Below are 17280 nucleotides of genomic sequence, written 5' to 3'. Positions count from 1 at the left end.
CTGCTGCTGCAATGAAACCACAAAGCTTTTTATTATAAAAGCATCAAACAGACTCATTTGACTGACTGCTTTCTACACTGGCTTCACAGAGGTTCTATATGTTCAGGAGCTACACTTCAATGGAGGGAGAATTCTGACTGATAATACACACAGAGACATTCCAGGTCGTCTGGAACCAGGACAATGAGTTGGACAGAATTTAGGCTCCAAAAAGCTGGGAGCACCTAATGGGGTTGTGGAAGTCATGGGTCCCGAGCTTTACCGTACAGGCCCTGATTCACTGCTACCTACCAGAGGACGGAGCTCTGAAATGAAAGCAATCTGATAACACTGGAAGAGCCACCGACTCATTAACGGCCCTGTGATCCTGAGCTGTGAGTGAGATTCAGACACAAACGCACTCTCTCATGGACAAAGTTGCTTCAGAAAAGTAAGAGGAAAAAGAATTTGGGGAATCTGTGCCTGTCTGCGTCCCACACAGTGTGCGTGTGCTTCCTCCTACCCGGTGTGTGTCCAGCTGCGACTGCACGGCGGGGACATCGCCCCCCACAGGCGGCTCCTGCGCCAGCTGTTGACTTTTAAGCCTCAGCCAGTTCAGGAGCTCCTGCAAGGACATGTGGAGCCTCTTCCACGGGGCCATCTCTGAGTCCAGGTGGGCCCTTCAAACACAAACGCAGACATTTTGATGTATCTGCTGCTTCTGTTAACTTCTTGAGTAAAGTCAAAGCATTTCCAGTGGTTTCTGTGGCAGGAACCATCAGTTTCCCCTCACCTCATGCTGAGGGTCTTGTTGCACAGGTCATTCCAGCGCTGGCTCATGTTGTCCAGACGTTTCTGGAGCAGAGCAGCGTCCGCAGAGTCGTCGAGCGAGGTAAGAATCCTTTGGCCATTCTCATCCAGGGAGTGGTACAGCTCTGTGTGGCTGTCAATCTCTGCCTGGAGGTCCTGGTAACACACACACACACACACACAAACACAAAGTAAGACTAAGTGTCAAAGAAGCAAGAGCAATGAATTCCATTGCCACACACACTTCAGTTTCTTAGTAATAGCAGTCATCTTTCAGGAATTCGCTTTTTTCTCTGCTCGGGTAGAGTGCTCAGTAATGGGATCAGGAGCTGAGGGGTAATTTACTCTCTAGGATTGAGCCATAATGCAGGGCTTAATGCATCGTGGATGGGACCTCCTGTAGCACTAAACTGTCAAAATGTGTTTTTCAGCCTGGCGTCAGCTGGTAGCTGCAACAACAGAGGTCCCACCTGTGTGCATTCCTCCTCCTGAGAATCCATTACTGAAGCTCCTACTGTTGCAGATAGGAAACAGGAAGGACTTCACAAACCAATCTTTGTGAAGTGAAAAGGGAATACATCTTGATTCCCATGAGCACCTCCTGGTCAGGTTTACTAAGGCAACAGTGGCAAATGAGATGTCAATCTCTCCTGCATATGAAGGATCTGCCACTCTTATTCATTTTACCTCGAGCCTTCTACCATTTACTTAGTGTTAGAAAATGGACTGTATTAATATCGCGCTTTTCTGAATCTTAACAACCACTCAATGCACTTTACAGAGCAAGTCACATTTGTCCAAGGACACTTTGACGTATGGACTGGAGGAGGCGAGGATTGAGTCATCGACGCTCTGGTTAGATTTACTTCCTGAGCCACAGCCGCCACAGTAAAACAACAAGGCTCACTCAATCAATTACCAAGTCTCAGAGAATCATTTAAATACACAAACTTCAACCAAGACTTTTCAGTGTTTCAAGTCAAAAGAGTCATCCTTCTTCAAACTCTGTATGCAAGGTAAACCCTTGATATAGAGAAAGAAAGCTGTATAATTAATACAAATTATTACCCATTTCACGAATGTCCATCCAGTGTTTACCTCTCTAATAATTTTCATTATAAGAAGGGAAGTTCAAATATTGTAATGGCTTTTCATTTTCCCCTTTACATGCTCAGAAGTGAGTCAAGCCGTGAAAAGTGGAGGGAAAACTTCCTGTTAAAGAAAGTTGCGCTCACTGGAAGTTTTATGATAAATTAGATGACATGAAATTTTAATGATACCTGAAGAGAAAATTGGGTCATTGCACCAAAGAATAGGACACCGATGAGAATAGAACAAATAGAAAACAGTGAAGACAGGGAAGATGGAGTGCAGTATTAGACGGATGAATGTGGTTACACAAAGTGTGTTATGGCTTTGCCTGTAATCTGAATCTGCTCTAAAGGTTCTCAACCTCAGCTGTGAAAGACTCGGAGTCTAAACTTTGATGTATTTGTGTTAAATAGTTGTTTTCACACTTTGTTAACACGTTTCAGGTGGAGTCAGCTTCATTTACTTATGTTAGTTGATGCGAAAAGCACTTAGGTTCACAATGTGGCTTAACATGTCAATGAATCTTTCTGGTGTACAACACTAATACATTTAGATCAAAATTCCCTATATAAACAGTTACAGAAGAGTTTTTATATTAGAAACACACATCACTAATGATTATTCATAAAAGAGCATTGCTTGATTTTGCTTCCCAACCTGCACGTGGTAGATCTTCCTGCGCAGCATCCTCCACAAACTTTACCAAAACTAGACGTCAAGCAAAAGTATCATCACCATCGGCTTCTTCTAGTGCCTCAAGATTAGCTCCCAGTGTAACTGCATTAGAATGCCCTCTGTTTAAATTTGTGTGTGACAAAGAGAGAGATTTGGGAGATGAAGAGTGAGGGGGGGGGGGCGTCATAGAGATGGAGGGAGAGTGAGTTACACATGAAAAGAAGAGCGGAGCTGTACGGCGTGAGTTAGAGCGAGTTAGAAAGACAGAGGGAGTTTGAGAGAGAGAGAGAGCGGAGATAGAGAGGAAGAGGAGAAGAGACTTTGCTGCCTAAAACGATGAGTGCGCTCATTTTCCAATTAAACGTTATCTGTGAGCCGTGTTGTAGCTTGAGATAGTGTGTGTGCTCTCTGGATCCAACGCCGCGTTAACGTCCGCCATTATAATTGGACACAGAAGACTATCTCAGCCCAGCATACAGTGCTGCTGTTGTACTGAGAGAGCTGTGCGTGTGTGTGTGTGTGTGTGTGGAAAGGAAGCGTGCACACACTGAATTTGCTACAGTGTTTCGAAAATTCATTTCCAAAATGCTACATGTGTGCGTGCGCCGTTGCACCAGAAAGAGTGTGTGGGTGCAGGGTGAGGGCCGAGGGTCAAAATATGTTCTCTCGCAGAACAGAGCCTTCCCTTCACCACCCACAATGCAGTGGGGGGATTCTGCATTTGTCAACCCAGCAGCTGTAGACCTATGAAACGTCTTTATTCTGCCATGTCAGGATTCCTGTCATACCAGCCGGAGCAGAGTCGAAGAAGAGAGTCTCAAGCTCCAGGTCAAACAGTGGAAATGCTCTGGATGTCTGGTAGATCTCAGGTGACATAGATACCACGTAGAATAACGCATTTTATTTGTGACACAATATCAATGTGAAGTTCACCATACTTGCAAATGGACCCACAATCGATCCTCAACACTGTGTAACGCTGCAGCTACTGGATGCACATTTCAGTCTATATTCAGTGAGAGTTGATTACGTAAAGGAAAAGAAGCGGTTTGGCCTTGTTCTCTTTTTTTCAAGCTGTCTGTTGAGGTCTCACATTGAAAACTTTCTGACAGAGATTTAGAGCGACAGTGGAAATCAATGCAATAATTACACAATAAATAACTAGGTCATTCAGTTACATGCTCATGTGTGTGACCTGGAAATTCATCAGTGGAGCTGTGCACAGACTGGGGACAGGAATATATAACAGAATGAGCAGGATGTGTGTGTGTGTGTGTGTGTGTGTGTGTGTGTGTGTGTGTGTGTGTGTGTGTGTGTGTGTGTGTGTGTGTGTGTGTGTGTGTGTGTGTGTGTGTGTGTGTGTGTGTGTGTGTGTGTGTGTGTGTGTGTGTGTGTGTGTGTGTGTGTGTGTGTGTGTGTGTGTGTGTGTGTGTGTGTGTGTGTGTGTGTGTGTGTGCCTAGCCTACCCTCCACTGTGCCAGCAGGTTCCTGGCTGCCTCAGGCTGCTCCTGCAGTCTCTGCTTGTTGGTGGCGTCGATCAACACGTTGCAGGTCGTCTCAGACTCCGTCAGCCAGCTGAGGAACTTCTCCAGGTCCAGGTAGAATTGCTGCAGCACCTTCAGACCTGCCTCCAGAGCAGCCTCCCTGTCGGAAACCCTGAGGAGACACAGATACATGTCACCAAGGTGAACCACTGATGTGGGGACAGTAAACAAACTCACTAAGGGTCGGTCAATGAATCAATTGTTCCAATTTTATATTATTATTATTTTAACCAGTTCCTTTAGCGTTTAGGAAACCACATTTTATTGGATGCTTTTTAATTGATTACTCATTTTTTTCTTGTGTCCAAACGAGTTGTAAAATGGTGTTTATATACAGTGTGTTTGTGTCATTACCGCTTGTTGATATGTGTCCAGGTAGCAATCATGTTATCGTTGACCTGAGTGACCTTGTGCGTGTCGTCGTTGGCGTACAGTGTCAACAGTTTGTCAGCTAGTGCGTTGGTTTTATCCACCTGACCCTGACCCTGCTGCAGCTCCTTCACAAAGAACTGGAGAGGGACGGGGACGGGGACGGAAAGAAGAGAGAAAAGAAGTGTCACACTCTGATTCACGCTGATCTTCTAAATGGCTTTTCAATGGAAAATGGTGTTGTATATATAGTATAATATAAGTATTTACATATATATATATATGGTGCCAACATATTAATGCAGCCAGTGAATAATAGAGGAACGTCCCTGCACCTTCAGTTCAGCATTCTGTTTCTTCAGTGCGTCCACTGTGTAAGTGACCTCCTGCCAGGACTCCAGCCTCTCACTGGCCAGCATGATGTGATGATCTGCCCCCTTCTTTGCGTCCAGCCAATCGGTGGAGTCCTGCAGCATGTTGTGAAGCTGCTTCGTCCGATCGGAGAGTTTGGTCTGCGAGTCCTCCCAGTGAGTCTGAAGCCGGTCGACTACCATGACAGAAATAAAACAGAAAGTACCAAACAGAGGAAGATGTTTAATAGTTAGAATAGTAACGTGAGAGCTCCTGCTCCACTTCGTCTTTCTTTTGTTGGACTATTTGTGTGACTAATTTAGCTGCTGCACTGGGATCAGCCAAAATTGGACTTGCGTACAAAGTCTAAATAGCCCGCTTACAATCAGAGACACAAACACACAGACTATAAATGGACACTATGGGGGCTGGGGAGTAGTGTGTTTGTTAGAGGCTATTTTCATCGGCAGATTAATCCACATTTGTTGTTCCACTGAGTATTTGGAAGGAAAAACAGTAACAGCCTTTCATTCCTTACTCTTCGTCTGTTTCCTTCAGTTGCCTCCTGGTTTTTAATAGTTCAAAGCAGCTCCTGCACAGAACGTTCTGACTGAGGCATCCAGTCATATTCATCAATGTGGTTTGTCCTGCATACATGTGGGTGTGTCATATGCGAGAGAGAGAGCGTGACACATACTGCGTTCCGTGATGGCGTTGCGCGTCTCCTGATTGCTGGTTTTGTTCTTCAGGTTCTGGGCTGCTGTGACCTGTCTCTCCAGGAGGGGACGCTTCTGGTCCAGCTGCCCCAGAGAGTCCTGAAACCAGAACAAACAGAGTCTTGTTTTTATGCACAGGTTTGAACCTTTAATTCGAACCACTGAGCTCTCGATCTAGTTATTTGTGACTTTTGGGCTCCTGACCTTGAGCAGGCCGATGTTGTCGCTGATGTCCTCCAGGTCGGCCACCACCACTCGCTTGTTCTGCACCATGTTGTCCAGCATGGTCAGCCAATCAGTGAGCTCAGCCCAGGACTTGTTGAACTGAGCCAGCGCCGCAGAGTCAGGCTGGGAACTTGCTGTCAGAGTTTCAGCTGAGACACAGACACAATTATTGAACCATTCATGTGAGCTCAGTTATTGATACTGAGAGGCTGATGCACTGTGTATTTTGAGCACACTATGTTGGTTTGTTGGGTTTATTCAAAGATTAGGTTCCACGTGTGAGATTCTTCTATTCCTTGTTTCTGTCCGTAGGTAAAGTGCGGTAGCAAAACCAGCACTTTACTCCCCTAATTGAATAATGGGGATGCATTTCCTCCACTTGCTCCATTACTCAGGTGCTTGCCACCAAAATCAAGGTCAACTAAATTGTCAGAGCGTTGCTTCTGCTGGTTGTTCTGGGCCCTTGGAGTATAATCAAAAGACAATAGCACAATGTTAAAGCACAATATTTGTGCCCGGGAGCTCATTTTTTCTTGGACCGCCATCTAAAGAAGGAACCTTGGACTCATGCAGATCAAAGCATCGAGGCAGATTTATTTTCCAGGCAACAAACGTGTCCTATTTAACTGGATCCTACTGGGGGGTGTCCTGGTGCAGGGTTTGAGTTCAAAGGGACCTTTGTCTCTCTACATGACAAAGAGACCAATAGTCTGCTTCAGTGTACATGTAAGGTATTGTTTCATGAAAAAAATGGGATACTAGGCATCAAACACATGTCATTATTTCTTGTAGCTGGAGCAGTCAAACCAAACAGAGGAATCACAAGCTATTCATGTCAACTGTCTGGAAAAAAAACAGAGGCTTACTGGTTTTTCTGGCCACAAGGAGAGCAGCCATTCTCTCTCTGTGCTGCCGCAGCAGCTCCAGGATCACTGTCCAGTCTTCTCTCAGCTTGGCACACTTCATCTGTCACACACACACACACACACACACACACACACACACACACACACACACACACACACACACACACACACACACACACACACACACACACACACACACACACACACACACACACACACACACACACACACACACACATGCTCAAACACACCAATGACTTCACAGATAGAACCAAGTTGTACAAATGCAATTATTTTTGATACAGCATCTTCAGGTGTGGAAAGAGCAGCACAACCTTTTAAAGTCTAATATGACTCAGTGTTTTTGATGTTCTCTGACATATATTAATAAAATACATAACGTGGATCTGATGAAATGTTTGAAACAACGCCACTGGTGAGATGAAAGTAAGAGTGTGAGATTGATTTTTATTCCCCAGAGGAATACAGCAGGTCGACATGTCTTTGTTTATCATCAGTCATCACCAGCATGATTCAGACAACGATTCACACACTGAGAGAATAATTTGTTTGATTTGATTCAGTGCGTGTGTGTGTGCAGTAAGATGCTTCCACAAAGTACAGGCAACAGCACGAGGAGGAAAATATGCCAAAGGATGGTGATTTTTGAGCGTTTGATTTACTCACCTTGTCTGGCTGGCTGGGCGGAGTGTCCTTGTACATTTGATCAGCTCGCGTCAAAACAACTTCCACCTCTGGTTGCTTAACTTGCACCTCCTCCGTGATCTGCACACAGAGGGAATTTAGGGCCAGCAAATTTCTTTTTGAAAGCAATTTGAAATATTCAAGTAATAAAACCGATAATTTCAGGCAGTTGCAGCTTAAATAGAATGGTAATGATGGGGGAAATAGAAGCAAAGCGTGTGTGTGTGTGTGTGTGTGTGTGTGTGTGTGTGTGTGTGTGTGTGTGTGTGTGTGTGTGTGTGTGTGTGTGTGTGTGTGTGTGTGTGTGTGTGTGTGTGTGTGTGTGTGTGTGTGTGTGTGTGTGTGTGTGTGTGTGTGTGTGTGTGTGCTCTACTCTGGGCGGTGGCTCCTCAGGGCTGTGCTCGAGCCTGGTTCTGGTGCTGGACGCCCAGGCTGCCAGGTCGTCCAGCTGACCCTGAAGCATCTCCAGCTCCCTCAGGAGACCCTCGATCTCCAGCTGACGCTCGGGCAGAGCCCTGGACACCTAAACAAACAAAGTATTTGATTATATCAGTTAACATCACGCTGTCCACAATATCTGAGAGTTAGTGTTGTTTACATGACACGTGACGCCTGAGCTGTATCGAGGTTGAGTCTGATGACTACTACAACAATTAAAAATCTCATTAAATGTTGCAGAGGGCACATGTGACTTGAAACTGTGTGAGTGAAGACGAAGGTCTGCTGACAGATGTCGGCGTGCTGCTCACTGTAGCATTCACAGCGGTAAACTGCTGACCTGAGCCCAGCGACTGTTGATGATCCTGATGTCTTTCTGTTTGTCAGCAGGAAGTGTTATCTGTTTGTTCCTGGAGTTCAGATCGTCCACTGCCGCCTTCTTGGCAGGAAGCTCCTCCACGCGTGCCTGATACACACACACAGACACACACATGCACAGACACACACGCACACATACAAAACAAAGTCTTTTCAAGGTTGAATTTCACAGCATCCCACTGGAAACCGTGACACCCTCTCAATTAAATTACACACCCACGAACATATATAATCACCTGCCACTCAAAGCTGAGGCTAATAATAAAGAACTCATTTACACTATAGTAAGAGCTATATTAAATTACATGGATTAACACAAACTCACAGGCACACAAACTAACACACACGGCTCAGTGGATCACAACAACTGCTGTGTGGGGTCTTGACGGTACCTGGACTTTGCCCAGAGTGTCTCTGATGTGCTGTGGCTCTGCAGGCTGCAGAGGGATGACCAGGACGCCGTCGGCCTTGTCCAACCAGCCCAGCATCGAGCCCATGTCCTCCTGCAGCGCAGCAGCCGCTGTACGAGCCTCTGAAGACCTGCAGGAGGACAACATGAAGAGAGGGGAGGAGGCGGAGATATGGTCTTAAGGAGGGAAGTCACACAATGTCTTACTCCCTCCCGATCTCCTTCTGCACTGTCAATGGGCCTGTACTGTATATTGATAAGTCTCAGGGATGTAACTCTAGCACGGTGCCACTGAGGCAGCTCCAGCGGATCTCTGTGCACAAAGACCTTCAGGGGATCTTTGACAAAATCAGCAGAATATGAGTATTAGGGCAAGGAAACTAAATTCTGAGAATAAAGCTGGGATTTAATGAAAAGAAAACATAATATTACAAGACTAGACTTGTGCTTTAAAGAGAATGTCTAAAATGTTATTCTCGTAATATTAATACTGTATTTATGTGCATGGATTACAACACATTAATCAAAAAATATTTGAAAACAGCAATCTTTCAGAGACATGTGAAAGTAAGAAAAACAAGTATCAGGGACCTGCAGGCACACACACACACACACACAGACACAGACACACACACCTCCTCTTGTGCTCATTGAGCTGCTGGCAGGCGTCAACCCAGCGAGTGTTGAGTAATTTGAGATGTGTCTGGAGCCGCAAGGCATCATCTGGTGTGCTCAACTGGCTGATGTCCTCTCCTGCGGAGTTCACTCTGCCCAGCACCACTTCCTGGAGAGGTATGGCCTCTGTCAGGTCCTGCACACACACACACACACACACACACACACACACACACACACACACACACACACACACACACACACACACACACACACACACACACACACACACACACACACACACACAATATAATGTATGAAAATGACTTTATTGCATTTGATACACTTACATGCTAAAACATTTAAGACTTCATGTGATATTCTGAGGAGATGAGGACTGGCATGTTTAATTAATGATCCAATCAGGGGATGATATCTTGATGTTTCATATAAAATGGACAACACATAAACTGAGATGTCTGAGCTCCGTCATTCAGAGGAAGTTGGGAGTAAAGCCTCTGCTTCTCCGTGTCCAAAGCAGCCAGTTGATGTGGTCTGGGCCTCTGATTAGGATGCCTGCCGTGTGAGGAGGGTTTCCAGGCATGTCCATCTGGTCAGAAGCCCCGAGGGTAGACCTTAACACGCTGGAGAGATTATACATCTCGTCTGATCTGGGATCGCTTCAGGGAACCCCAGGAGGAGCTGGAGAGTGTTGCTCATGAGGAGGACATCTGCACTTACCTGCTTCCACCCAGTCCCGACTCAGGGTTATAAAACGGATGGGTGGATTAATGTTGATGACAAATGTTGATAATGACTTGAACTGACATGTCATGACATCATATGTTGCATCTTTTTAGGTCAAGTTATGTGATAGTTCATCAAACTGTGACATACAGCATCCGCTGGGGGGGAAAACTAAGAAAAAGAAAGATGACTGTGCTGACAGAAGCACTTTTGACTAATGCCACTTGCTCATGGGCACTTCAGCAGCATGAGTGGACACTACAGAACAAGTATGAGGCATCCGCAACTGGAATACACTCAGCAGCTTTCTGTTGTGTACATATGAGTGTACAAAGCTGTTTGTATATTTGTGGAGTAAGGCTTGTGTCTGTGGTTGTGTGTGTCTGTGTGTGTGTTACCCTGAGATTCAGTGTGTGTGCTGTTGGATCCGTCTCAGCCAGTTTCAAAGTGCTCTCAGCGTCACTCAGCCACTCCTCCACCCCCTTCTGATCTGAAACAAACTTCTGCCACTTGGAGTTGCAGTCCTGCCAACGTCTTGATGTGCACACATGCAAACACACAGAGATGTTTGTTTAAACACTATATGTACAAGTACACTCACTGAGCATTTTATTAGGGACAGCATACTAACACTAGGCAGTTCCTCCCTTTACTTTCGAAACAGCATTTTGGCAGATTTATTATAAAGGATTTGTGAGGGAAAAAATGATTGAAATCTCTTCCAGCCTTCAACTAATACATCACTCTCCCTCAGCCCCGGCTTACTTCAGTCTGTCCAGGTAGAGCTTGTTCAGTTTGTCCCAGTTGGTGCTGAGGAGAGAGGCCGTCTCCTGGATCCTCTGACCCTCCAGAGGCCGTGCACTCAATACCATTTCCTCTCTGTGGGCCAGCGCTCCCTCCACTGGGCCTCGCAGCTTGTCAATGCTCTCCTTCCCCTCCTGTGTGTGGGTGTGAGGATGACAGACAGGGGTTTTATTCTGGAGGCTTTGCTCAATGTGAAAATCATGCAAAGTCTGAAACTTTCTTGTTGGAAGATTTGATTTGATCTTGCTTTATCTTTACCTCTACTTTATCAACATATCTCAGGAAAACACAAATAACATTGAAGGTTCCTGATATCTTTTTCTGAGAAACATTGTCTGTGGCTTCCAGACCGAATCCTTAAAGCCTTGCTGACCTTCAGGCAGTGCTCTTGCTGAGGCAGGTTATAATACGCTGCAGGCCAGTATTCAGGAGAGTTCAGCTTGAAGTCCGTCTCCGACACGGAACGCAGCAGCGCCTGCAGCCCTGTTATGTACTCCTGGAAACACACACACGGAGGAAGGCGTAGGCACCAACATACAGGTTGAAACAAACCCAGTAGAGAGGTAGAAAACATAAATACATTATTAATAAATAAACAAGTACATGATACTCTACATGCTTGTTAATATATCTAACCAGGCTTCATACTGTGTTAGGGCTTGTTTTAAGGAAAGAAATCTGATTTTCAACTAATTATGGAAACGATCTGGGCCTTCATTAGGTTTATTGCACATGAATGAAATTAAATCTTACATCAATTCGATGTTAAATGATTTAATCCATTAGAAATGTGAGAAAATCTAAATTTAGATAAATAGAAGATACATGTACATGTATTTTTAAACATGCTTTTGTAGTGTATAGTATTAAATGATGAATTCTAAACTCTGATAAATGAAACCCAGATCGTTTCATGTCTGTCAGACACCATGAACCTGACAAAAACTCCTCTTCTACCTCATTACTAATTCACCGTGTATCATGATCATGTTCAAGCTTGTGTCAACTCACTTTGAACTTATTCAAGCCTTTCTTAATGAGTTGAAATGAATTTTACATTTCCTCTGACCATGATCCAGTCAGCATGGCTGATAAAGCTCCTCTACATGGTGCAGTGCAGAGATCCTGGGACATTCACACTCGGCTCTGTCATCATCATTTCATGTAACTGCTGAGCTCATGTTGCCCGAGCTATCGCACACGCATTAGCTTTATTAGCAGCCCTACGGAAAATAGATGTTCGCTGCTGGCCTTAAGTTAATGAGTCAGCTCTGGGTTCGCCTGAAAACAATTTCTGTTACAAAACCATTCTGAGCCAAACTCCTTATTTATCATCCTTTTTAAAAACTAGAATTATGGAGTTCATAATCTTTGCTTTATGGACATTTGGTAATTTGTTGTTCCCAAACTGAATTGGTTGAATTGTTAAAAACATCACTGTCTGAAGTGTCTGTGTGTTATGAAGTGAAATGAAGGGCCAGAGCTCTGAATGTCCCGGTTTCTCTGCTCACTATGGACACTGTGTCTGCTGCAGACACAACTCTGCCATACTGGGTTTCCTTATTATCATTAGGAGTCATTAGGAACTGTGAAAGACACACTGTATATTCAGCTCAGGCTTATTTAAATAATTGAAAGAGAGCCCAGCAGATCTGAACGATGAGAGGGAGACACTTCAAGTAACACAAGCTTCCTCCAACTGAGAGAAGCTGGCGATAAAAACAATAACACAGCCTGTTACTGTGTGGAAATGAAATTAAGCTCCCGGGTCAGTGGGTCAGTAATGACTTTCACATCCAACAGGACGTTTGGCCCGGACACTTATTGTTCACATGTCTTAGTCTAGCGTGACTAATCTGATGCTTGTGCCAGTAAACACAGATTCCTATCCAGCGTCTGAACACTAAATTGAACCTGCTTGATGTCGTTGCTTCTTCAGATTTACAAAGACACAAAGCTTGGATATGTGTCCTCAGGCCCTGCAGACCAAAACGGGTTCTTAACGTGTGTCTCCCACTCTCATTATCTGGTCTACTTCTCTCTTTCCTCTCCTCCACTTGGACTCAACACACATCGACAGTGCAATCGATGCTGCATCAGTTCACTGCTGCTCAGGCACTGAGAGGACATGGACATGACTGAGGCCTCAGCTTTAGAGCTGCAGTGCAAATCCAGCAGCACAATCCAATCTCATACCATTAATGTGTGTTTTTGGTGATATTTTCGCCACTTGTTTAAAATTAACTTTTCATGTTATCATGCTTCATTAAACAAAAATATCTTTAAAAGTAAAAAAGAACAGAAATGCACTATGCAAACAACAAGATGATATTTTAAAGTCCTCCCTCCAGGCATGAAACTAATTAGATACAAATTATAATTATTCAGAGCAGGATAATTGTGTTTACTCTAATTTATGTCTGAACAATCAGCACCTGAAGAAATCCAATAGTAGAAGCTTGAAAGTAAACTTCAGTCCAGATGTGTATTAGGTCCAAGTTTCAGAGCAGAACCATGTGGTGTAAGTGCACGTGTTTGCCTCATGTGATTGGCTAACAGGATACGTACATCTTCAAGGATTGGCAGATCAGGGAACTGCCAGGGGGTAATGCGATTGGTCGGCGGGGGGGGGGCATGCAGTGACACAGTCAGACAGAGAGATCAATGAGAGTCCAACATGTGAGTGTGTTTCACATGTACACAGAAGACATGTCAATGGATATGCAGCAAAGAAAAACAGAAAAGCAACTTAAATTTAAATTTTTCTTTCAGGATTTAAAGTCACTTATTAAAACTAAACTGTAAAATAGTATTTAGAGTGCGACATGCACATTCTTATTTTCTAAGAACATATAGAATAAAAATGTTCAACGTAATGTATTGTTTAAATAATGTATAAATAAAATATTAGCAATAACGGATTTGAATCTTGTGCATTGCCCTACATTACACAAAACTATACTTAATGTTTTCTTGCTAAGAGTTAGATATGAATGTCTTATCTAATCATGGTGCCATTCGCAGTTTAAAGAATAAATTAAAATCAGGGTGCCTGGTTGTTTAATTTTTATTAGACTAGCCAAATCCCCCTGCTTCCAGTCTTATGTAAAGCTATCCATATTTAAAGGGATTCATTTAGAGTAGTTGTTATTCGATGTTTCATGCTCATAGTTAGTAAAACCAGTTATTCTAACTACTTACAGGGACTCACACACTGTCTTTAGATTGTTAGTGAGAGTTATGAACTCGTCATGTGGTAGTAACCTCAGTTAGTACTGCAGATATAGAAGTCGTGCCTCTAGTGAAACTCACACATTGTCTTTTGAAGGGTATGAACTTGCCCTCCACCTCAACCCAACGCGTGTTGAGCTGGAGCTGGCGGGGTTCCACTAGATTGGCGGCTCCAGCTTCTGAGAGCTGATTGGCTAAGCCCTGCACCTCCTTAAGCTCCTCCTTCTTCTTGACGAACTCTGAGCCAATTTCCTATTGGACGAAATCAACCAGGTGGTCACTCGCTATTGGCTGAACTTGAGGATAAGGGGGGGGTGTTAAGCACAGAGAGGCATGTGGATGTGCTCAAACATACACACACACACACGCACACACACACACACACACACACACACACACACACACACACACACACACACACACACACACACACATAATACATAATTAAATGTATAAAACACATCTTCCACTCTCTAGCACGCGCTCCGACAAAGACACAACATATTAATAAAAGGGACAAATGTCATCGTCAAACAAACATACACAAGGAACCCAGATTGATATTGTCTCCATTCAAAGAACCCAATCAGAATGTGCTGTGAATAGGAGGCACACACTGCCTTAAGACTTTATTTAGATTGAGAAGGAATACAACCACTGGCCAAGTACAGTGAGACGGAGGAGGGTGAGGAGGGAAAAGAAGCAAGAATGGAGAGTCAGCTCGACAGACAGACAGACAGACAGCGTGAAATCTCAGCTGCGGTAATGACAGGTGAGTCTGAGGTGAGCGCAAGAGACGTCCACTTAGCGAAATGTCATAGTGATCATCTGAAAGTGAAAGACAGACATACACAGTCAGGGTGCGAGCAGAGAAAAGGGGGAGTTCAAGGGTTTTTCTCCGTCAAAATCGTCCCTAAGCACATTAATATACTTTAATATATTCAAAATGTTGCATTAACATCGATAAATTGATCTATTTCTTCTTCTTTCGTCTCTGATTTCAGAGGCATTTATAATTCATCATTAAGTATTTGGTTAAATGGGTTAAATTCAACAAAAAGATATTGAGATGCCTTTAAAATTCAAGTTATTTTGGTCTTTCTTTGATTCCATCGTTGGTCAAAATGTTCTCCACTATAACCTTTACCTCCCAGTTTTTAATTGCTCTGCTATCTGCTTAAATAGAAAACGCTGCTTTCTCTAGCTGCGACAGAGCAATCTGTGTTTGTTGCACTGTGTAGAGCGGAAACTCTGTGGTACATACAATCAGACACATTGTGTAGGTCAGCTGTTACAAGCTATAATGAATAATAATAGAGCTGTCTCAAAAAATTATTCTGTAATGATTTATTGATGTTAACACAACACAGTTTAATTAGCCGTGTTTCCCCTGCAACTCGCTGCAGTCTTCTACTGACGACCAGAATTGATCTGCAGTTATTTCTTTAATTTGATATAATGAAGACTTCCTGAAACAAATAATCAGAAAGTGCTTTTCCCGAGTGAACATCGCAAAAAGCCTTGACACCGACCCTTTGTCCAAAAGGAGATGAGGAGAGGAAACAAAAAGAAAAAGACATGAAGATATTATCTTAATTCCATGAGCAGTACGTGTGCATGTGTATGCAAGTGTCTCGTCACCTTGACCCTCTCTCCCTCGGGGGGGTCGGGCAGTTGGTCCACGCTGCGCTGGATGTCGTCCAGCCAGGCCAGCAGGTCATGTGACTTCCTCCTGTACTGGTACCACTGAGGAGCGATAGCCAACGCTTTCCTGTTCCTCACTAAACGCAGGTCCTACACACGCGTAGACACACAAACACAATTATACTGAGGTGTACAGACAGGAAGCTCATTTTTCGATGCTTTTTTTATCAGCACAGATTTAAGCAGCTAGATCTCTGTGTATTACTGGATAAGACCCTCAGTTCTCAGCAGCAGGGACTTTACCTTGACGGTGTTGTACTTGCTGTTGAGCTGGTTCTGCTTCACTCTGATCTGCTCTCTCTTGTCCTGATCCGGGACTCTCTTCTGTAGATTCTCTCCTTTCAACAGTAACTCCTTCACTGCACCTTCCTCACAATCCTACACACACAGAAACACACACACACCCATCGCTTGTATATATAACGGATGACAAAACAGCAGTGATTTATCCTCTTGTGTGTGTTTATGAAACCTTGTCTTCCTGGAAGTCCTCCTCCGTGAGGTTCTCCCCTTGTTTGACTTCTTCCTCCAGGAGCTCCAGCCAGATCTGTGCTTCACTGTGGTACTGCTCCAGCTCCTTGGCTGATGCAGCCGTCTGCCACACACACACACACACACACACACACACACACACAGACACACACAAACACACAATGAAAGGAACATCATTAGTGGCCAGGAGAAAGTAAATTTAGTCTGAGAGGCTGCAGCAGATTCATCGAGTTTGAAGTAAATTCAGTGTGAGGGTTTGAAGTTTGCTAAATGAGGGTTTTAAAGTATATTTAGCGAGACGTTTTGAAGTCTATTTAGTGAGACTATGAAGTAAATTTAGAGAGAGTCGGGAATGTGTTGAGTCAGAGGTGGAAGTGAAATGAAGTGAGTTTGGAGTCTGTTTTGGGGAGAGTTTGGAGCATTTAGCTCCCGCTGACATTTTCATTTATTTTCTGCTTGTGCGTTAATGCCGTTTGATGCATTTTCAAAATAAAAGTATTAAGAGGGTGTAATTGTCCATCTTCCCTACCAGTCCAGAGGTGATGCGTTGAGCGATGGTGTCAAATCTCTGGTTGAGCTGCTGCACTTTGGGTCCCACCTGAGCCTGGCAGTTCTCCCCCCTGGTGGACATGAGCTCCTGGGCCAAAGCCCTCACCTCCTCCATCTTCACCTTCGTCAGCTCCAGCTCCGCACGCAAAACCTGCAGGACACAAACACACAGCTTGTCTTTCATGAAGACGTGAAAGCTGCACCTGATTTTCTGCCAATTGAGGTGACCTTTAGTGATGCTGGCGAAGGACAGGCATTAGTATTATTTGTGAAAATATGGAAAAAATATGTTTCTGTTTTTCCTCCTTCCTGTTTTTCCTCCTGCTGTTCCTTATCTTATCTTATTACCGGTTATGTAACGTGTCTAAGTCACTGCAAAGCACAAAGTTAAAAGGCTATCACCCTGATATTTAAGCAGACTGCAGAGTTAACACTCACTGGCTCCCACAGGCACTAACAAAAGATATGTGCGTGTTCATCACTCGGTCCCAGAGCTAATAACAAGAGAGCACCACTTAGGATAATCCCTGGATTTTCACATTAATAGTCCAAAAGCCGTCTCATCTCAACTACAAACAGAC

The 17280-nt window shown here is 44.1% G+C and overlaps 1 protein-coding gene across 6 annotated transcripts in view; it reads right to left on the bottom strand.

Moving 5' to 3' along the window:
- Nucleotides 1-17280, bottom strand: part of dmd (dystrophin) — a 176915-nt gene that overhangs the window by 40139 nt on the left and 119496 nt on the right. For all 6 annotated transcript variants that reach the window (XM_047339155.1, XM_047339157.1, XM_047339156.1 and 3 more), the window contains 21 exons: nt 16680-16850; nt 16131-16253; nt 15902-16036; nt 15596-15748; nt 14036-14206; nt 11097-11219; nt 10685-10857; nt 10318-10453; nt 9193-9368; nt 8541-8688; nt 8111-8236; nt 7706-7855; nt 7315-7413; nt 6628-6727; nt 5741-5910; nt 5518-5635; nt 4805-5016; nt 4455-4609; nt 4023-4212; nt 773-945; nt 503-659 (listed from right to left, as the gene is read on the bottom strand). In XM_047339155.1, coding sequence (XP_047195111.1) covers nt 503-659; nt 773-945; nt 4023-4212; nt 4455-4609; nt 4805-5016; nt 5518-5635; nt 5741-5910; nt 6628-6727; nt 7315-7413; nt 7706-7855; nt 8111-8236; nt 8541-8688; nt 9193-9368; nt 10318-10453; nt 10685-10857; nt 11097-11219; nt 14036-14206; nt 15596-15748; nt 15902-16036; nt 16131-16253; nt 16680-16850 — 3159 coding nt within the window. The remainder of the gene's footprint in view (nt 1-502; nt 660-772; nt 946-4022; nt 4213-4454; nt 4610-4804; nt 5017-5517; nt 5636-5740; nt 5911-6627; nt 6728-7314; nt 7414-7705; nt 7856-8110; nt 8237-8540; nt 8689-9192; nt 9369-10317; nt 10454-10684; nt 10858-11096; nt 11220-14035; nt 14207-15595; nt 15749-15901; nt 16037-16130; nt 16254-16679; nt 16851-17280) is intronic.

Source organism: Hippoglossus stenolepis, chromosome 24 (genome assembly GCF_022539355.2).
Source record: "Hippoglossus stenolepis isolate QCI-W04-F060 chromosome 24, HSTE1.2, whole genome shotgun sequence".
Classification (NCBI taxonomy): Eukaryota; Metazoa; Chordata; class Actinopteri; order Pleuronectiformes; family Pleuronectidae; genus Hippoglossus; species Hippoglossus stenolepis.
Note: the sequence above shows the minus strand (reverse complement) of the source record. Positions and strands in the feature narration are given on the sequence as shown.